The following is a 6,901-nucleotide window of genomic DNA, read 5'->3' as shown; positions in this document are numbered from 1 at the left end:
AGGCTCTGCAATCGTTCGTAGAGATCGTCGCTTTGCCCAGGCGGTTGTGTAGATCCAACTGGAGGTCAGGCCCAAACCATGGCGGAAAAGACTCAAAAAAGGTGGGTCGCTGCCTGAGAAAACCCTGTTCTGTCCTCTCCGCAGGGGTGGAACCTGTTCCTGGTCGCCTGTGGTGGGGCCTTAGATGGTGTCTTAGATCCCGGGCGCCCGGCTTAGACGGTTCCTAAGGCCCAGACCTGGGCGTCCGCGGAGGGAGGGGACGACGGAGTAGCGGTAGAGCGGCCTGGGAAGGTATACGGAATGGGGCTGGGTTCTCGGTCCCTCCGCGACCTCACCGGCGCTCCTCCGCCACGCGCCTGCGCGGAAGCGGTCCCGGGCGGGGCTGCGAGGGGAGGAGGGTGTTGTCCCCCGCCCCGGACACAGAGGACCGGTCCCCTTTCTTTCCGCTGCCTTCGGGGCGCCTGTAGCTGCCCTGTGTCCTCGACACACGTGGGAGTGCCGGCCGCTGCCCAATCCCTTCGTGCCTGTCGTGGGCGCTGTGTTTGTGTAGACGGGCTCCAGGGGGGCCGCACCTGGACCAGAACTAGCTGCTTTGTAGACGCGTGGGGACAGGCCCTGGGGTTGCTTCTCCAGTGGTCTTACTGGCTGGGCACTCTGGGTGGAAAGGAGCGGCTGGGAGGGGGACACGCTTAAGTTGAACTGTTTTCCACAGCAGCAGTGTTGAGCACTCTCTGGTGACTCTCTCTGAAAAAGAAAACCGACAAACCTTGTTTTGGGTGCCATGAATTAACATTTAGGTTTTTCTTCTCTTTAGGCAGGTAATTGTAATCTTTTTCATAAGATAAAGAGGAAAGGAATATTATGCACAGTATAGTGGTGTGCAGTGAAGATGAAGGTGGTGTTGATTGTTGTTTTAATAGGTAGGTCTTTGGCTAAGCCTTCTGCCAGCTGCCTGTTTCCCCGTCCGCCCCATCACTCCCAGGTACAGTGAGGTCTACGTGGAGATATTCGGACCACGTTTTAATTGATCTAGCGGTGAGTTTAATTATTCCTGCCTCACAAAGTGTGCTGATTGTAACACACACTGCCTGGAGCCTCTTCCTTCTGCATAAAACTGAAGACAGGGCATTTTTGAGTCTCACCTGTTGTCGCTTGCCCAGGATAAGTTAAACGTTAGATAATACTTTTTTCATTAAAAAAATCATAGCGAGAGGGAGGCTGAGGGAATGGAAAACTGGGATGGGAAATCATGTCTAAAATGAGATGTTTATAGAGGTTAATTTATTTGTCCCGGGCTTAATAAAATTGCTTTTTTAAACACACAAACCAACTTGAAAAAACATTTACAAATGTTGATACATTCAAGGGCAGCATCATTCAGCTGTCACAGAAAGAATATCCAAAATGACAGGATGTTTCCAGGAAACTTTCAGCTAACAGAAAAGAGATGACTGGTGTTAGGATAATGATGTCCCGGAAATGAACTTTGCTTCAAGACGTTTAAAGTCTCTGGGTTTCAGTTTCCTCATCTAGAAAATGAGAGGTTTGGACCATTTTCTGTTTTCTACTTCATGTTACTGAAGTTTTTTCTTTCTTCTATTCAGTAGAAAGGTTTTATATTTTCTGTGGTTTCAGCAGACAAGTGACACATAGTAACCCAGATGGATCATTTTAAAATTTTATTAACTTGTTCCTTGTAGAAAGTCAGTGCCTGTTAAAATGATGGGAGCAGATATAGCTGTGTCTAATCTCAAGAACATTTCTTGAAGATAGACCCAGGGATTATTAGTTTTTGGTTTGATATTCTTTTTACTTAGAGCTTTAAAAATACTTTGTGGTAGGAAGGTTTGTTCACAGAAATTTATAGAAGAAAAATTCTTGCACGTCTTTTTTTAGTTTTTCACATCAGTAAGGAAGTGGTGATATTTAAAAATATTTAAAAATATTATGCATATACCTGGAGCTCCTAGCTGTGCTGTTCCTATATAATAAAAATATTTAAAAATATTTAAAATTTTAAAAAATATTAAAAATTTTTTTAATTTTAAAAAATTTAAAATTTTTTACAAATTTTTTACAAATGCTCATCACATAATCTTTCTGGTGTTTTTCTTTTTTCCTAGAAATCTTCCCTTTGAAGTCCTCTGTCAACTTTGCTCTCTAAGACTGATGCACAGCTGTTATCCTGATGTTTCCCTCTGTCCTTGCACGCTGGAGCCTCTGTTTCTAGAATCTGTCTTGTCTGTTGGTTTACTTTTATTTAGCTAAGTACATCCTTCATTAGCTTCATAATAAAGAGTGCATAGGAGATATTTTTTTTTAGAGTTTGCAAGTCTAAAAATGTCTTTATTTTCCTTCCGTAGTTGTTTGCTAGTTTGGCTGGATAAACAGCTCTAGGTTAAAAGTAGTTTTCACTCAGATTTCTGTAGGCATTGTTTGCTGGTGTTGTAGTATCCAGTATTGCTCTTAAGAAATCTGATACCATTCCGATTATTTCTTCCCCTCTGTGTGTGACTGTCCCACCCCCCACCCCTGGAAACTTTTGAGGATCTTCTCTATAGTGTTCAAAATTTTTATGATAATGGTACTTGCCCATGGGTGTTTTGCATTCACTGAGTCCTTCCGGAGTGGAGATTGATGGCCTTTGTCCTGGGGAATTTTCTTGTGTTATTCTTTCATAGTTTATTCTCCAATATCTCTATTTTCTCCTTTCAATATTACTTTTATTGGGATTACTTTTATACTTCATGTATTGGTCCTCTAACCGTCTTGCCTTTTCTCTCTTTTTTTTTTACATTTTGTTCTACTTTCTGGGAGAGCTCTTTTTTTAACCTCCATCCTTCTAGTGAATTTTAAATATTAGTCATGTTTTTTATTTCTAGGACCTCTTTCTTAGACTCTGTTCCTTTTTCATAGGCTTCTGTCTTGATTTATGCAGTAGTGTCTCATTTCTCTCAATTATAAGTGTTGTGTGTTTTTAATGTTTTCTTCTACTATCTGAATTAACTGTGTTTCCTCAAACTATTTTTTTTTCCTGTTTGCTTTGGGTTTTTTCCTTCCTAGTTGGAGGCTTCCTGGATGTATCTGATAATGGCCTTCTGTCCATTCTGTCCATTGTTAAGCATGAGAACAGCACAGCTGGGAGCTCCAGGTATATGCATTAGGCTTGTCCTCTGATGTGTTTCAGGGTAGAGCAAGTCAGGCAGGAAGCTGAGCTTTTCATTGAAGAACTCAGGATGTCTGGTAGTTTCTGTAGAAAAGAATCATCTTCTTATCTCCTTGCTGCCTGAAATTCTGTATGAGGCCAGGAAGGCACATGGGGAAGGGGTGCTGGTGGTCTCACTGTTGCTCTGCCCGTCATTGTCACCTGGCTTTGGCTTGATATCTTAAGTGCAGCGCCTCATGGAGGGGCCAGTCATCACCCGGCTGTGCCCCTGAGGATGGGGACGGGGGCAGACATCTGACTGCTTGGTTGCCTCACTTTTCTCCCCTTCCCTAGTGCCTGGTGCCTCCAAGCTAAGCCTCTCAGTGACTCTCTTCCTGCTGCTTACAGGCTTCTGAAAGTCTTGACATCTTTCATCTGCTGTTACCTCCTCTCCCTTGCTCTTTGGGAATAGTACTTCTTTTATTCCTTTACTGTTGTTTTAGTGGTATTTTGAAAGGAGAGATAAGTTGTCCATGTAGACCAGGGGTGGGCTAACTTTTTCTGTAAAAAGCTAGTATTACCTTGTTTTTATTGTTAAGGAGTACATAGTGTTCCAGTAAGCTGGTGGCAATATTTTATTTCATTACCTCTCCCTTTTTATGGCTATCAAGGTTATTAACAATGAATGTTTCACTGTTCTGAATAATATTATAATGACCAATTTGTACATATATTTTCCTCCTATTGAATTCTTGATGATAGAACTCCAGAAGTAGATTTCCTAGATCACACATTATGAATATTTTTATGATTCCTGATGCATATTGGTACAGTAATTTCAAAGAGGTGTCCTGATACTGCCACCAGAAATGTCCTAGTGTCTCAGTTAAATTACAGCTGCATCATCATTGGATAGCTGTCATTAAATGAAAAACAAAACACCTCATCACCCTGAACAAACTAATATGAGATAAGAAATGGGCCAGAATATAACCATATTGAATATTCCAAGTATTCACATTTATCTCATAACACAGCCTTTCATTTCTTCCCTCCATTGACTTGTGTCATGTTTCTGCTGGTACGATATCAAGCATCCTGGGTGTAATATGACACAGAACAGTTAGAACAGTGGTCTAGAAATATTCTAACCCATGCCATTGTGAATATGGTGTAATCAGGTTATATTTGTGATAGCAGTTTATTTATTTGGAGACTGAAAGTAATGAGAAGTAATGCTAATGAAAAATAATCATTTTTTCCTTGGTTAAAGAGGATTGTTGCTGAAGCAGTGGGAGAAATGATTTGAAGAACAGAAAAACTGGCCTTAAAGGGAAACTAAGGAGTCTAAAATTCATTAAATGATACAAGTTACATGAAAGTATTTTTAGATAAAGGGGGAGACCCTTTTAGGGATTATGATTTGAGGGGGACTTTTTCAGGAAAGTGGATAAAGTTTCACCCTGATTATGGAAACATATCCAGGACTTCTTTAGTACCTGGCCTTAAGAAAATTTGATCAGCTGTTGATTGATTGATTGGATAGGTAATGCATTTGTGTGATTCAAAATGCAAACAATTTAAAAAATGATATATAATGAAAAAAATCTTCCATCTACCTTTGTTTCCCTGCTATCTAGCTCCTCTCTCTGAAGGCAGTGAGTATTGATTGTTTCTTACCTGTTCTTCCAGAGATAGTTTGGAAACATCCAAGAAAATACAAATATTAAGCAGTTACACACTAGTACCACTGTACACATTGCACCAGTTGTAAATGATGCTCAAAAGTCATTTCAGAAAAGCTGAATGTGCTAAACACTTAAGTATTTTATTAGAATGGTAAGGTTGTCTTGTTTAAGTTCATGTTACATATAATGAAAAATTTCAGTCATCAAGGAGGACAAATTTTAAAAACATGAATCTGTTTCAGAGTAAAACATTTGAAAAAATAAAACTTTGCAATAATATTTTTTAAAATCAAAGAAGTATCCAAAAAAGACATGAAACACAAATAGAAAGTACCATTAAATTTGTTTATAGTATCTACTGTATGTTAAAAATAAGCAAGTAGGGACTTCCCTGGTGGTACAGTGGTTAAGAACCCGCCTGCCAATGCAGGGGACACGGGTTTGAGCCCTGGTCCGGGAAGATCCCACATGCCACAGAGCAACTAAGCCCGTGTGCCACAACTACTGAGCCTGCGCTCTAGAGCCCGCAAGCCACAACTACTGAGCCTGAGTGCCGCAACTACTGAAGCCCGCACGCCTAGAGAGAGCCCATGCTCCGCAACAAGAGAATCCACTGCTATGAGAAGCCTGCACACCGCAGTGAAGAGTAGCCCCCGCTCACAGCAACTAGAGAAAGCCCGCACTCAGCAGCGAAGACCCAATGCAGCCAAAGATAGATAAATAATTAATTAAAAATAAATCAATAAATAAGCAAGTATTTTCATACATGAATATTTATAGAACTTAATGATATTGATATGAGTGAATCATTGCACTCTAGATTTCTAGTCCTTGCTGATGGTGATACAAATATTTAAATATAAATATGATATTTACTGAAATGAGAAAACAATTTTTTGAAAAATTTATAAATCAAGGCTGTAACATGCAAGTCAAGAAAACTTCAACTGTTGTATACCAGGTTTTAGTAATTTACTTGAAATGCAAAGTTCATGTCTTAGAAGAAACTTTGATAGGTTTTGTTTATCTTGTAGAGCTAGAACATGGCAAGGATGTCTGGTTTCAACACTCTTCTACTTAATATCATACTGGAAGTCTTAGCCAGGACAATAAGGGAAGAAAAAGAAATAATATGAATACAAATTGGAAAAGAAGTAATAAAACTGTCCCTATCCACAGATAACAAAATTGTTTACATGAAACTGGTTTACATGGAAAATCCCAGAGAACCTATAAAACTACTTGAACTAAGTGGGTTTAGCAAGGTTGCAAGATACAAGGTCAATATACAAAATTATTGTATTCCTATAAACTTGCAATGAACAGCTAGAAATCAAAATTTTGAAAAATCCACACAGATATAAAATAGAAATATCTAAAATGGTATTGTTATTTCATAGAAACAGAGCAGATTTAACACCATGAATAATATCATTACTACTAAGAAAGATTATTAATGACTACGAGTTACTTAGCGAGTGTCAGTTAAATGGGGAAGTCATTGGTACAGTTCCTCATGTCAGCTCATGGCTCAGCTAGGGCAGCACTTAGCTAGGTTCAGCTGTGTCCAACAAAAGACCACAGCAGAATATCAAAAACATTAATAAATTATTTGGAAATTATTAATTTTTTGAATAGTTTGCACTACAATTTAGATCACTTGATCAGCAGTTTTATCATATACATAGAGAATAAATAGGAATATTTAGAAATTTAAAATTTCTACATTGGGGCTTCCCTGGTGGCGGAGTGATTGAGAGTCCGCCTGCCAATGCAGGGGACACGGGTTCGTGCCCCGGTCCGGGAAGATCCCACATGCCGCGGAGCGGCTGGGCCCGTGAGCCATGGCCGCTGAGCCTGTGCGTCCGGAGCCTGTGCTCCGCAACGGGAGAGGCCACAACAGTGAGAGGCCCGCATACCGCAAAAAAAAAAAATAAATAAAATAAATTTCTACATTGATTTCTATATTACTATTACATTGCTGCATTGTTAAATATTTTGAACGAACATTCTTTTTTCTCTTTTTTTTTTATTTTTGCGGTACGCGGGCCTCTCACTGTTGTGGCCT

General features: G+C 39.8%; 1 protein-coding gene across 1 annotated transcript in view; it reads left to right on the top strand.

The window, feature by feature from the left end:
* The window catches only part of DCTN6 (dynactin subunit 6), a 23,820-nt gene continuing 16,919 nt past the window's right edge, over nucleotides 1-6,901 (top strand). Inside the window, exon 1 of the mRNA XM_024764956.1 lies at nucleotides 1-101. Coding sequence (XP_024620724.1) covers nucleotides 79-101 — 23 coding nt within the window. The 5' untranslated portion in view covers nucleotides 1-78. The remainder of the gene's footprint in view (nucleotides 102-6,901) is intronic.

This window comes from Neophocaena asiaeorientalis, unplaced genomic scaffold, assembly GCF_003031525.2.
Source record: "Neophocaena asiaeorientalis asiaeorientalis breed wild unplaced genomic scaffold, Neophocaena_asiaeorientalis_V1.1 scaffold14, whole genome shotgun sequence".
Taxonomy (NCBI): domain Eukaryota; kingdom Metazoa; phylum Chordata; class Mammalia; order Artiodactyla; family Phocoenidae; genus Neophocaena; species Neophocaena asiaeorientalis.
The sequence above is the reverse complement of the archived record's forward strand: the minus strand, read 5'-3'. Positions and strand labels throughout refer to the sequence as shown.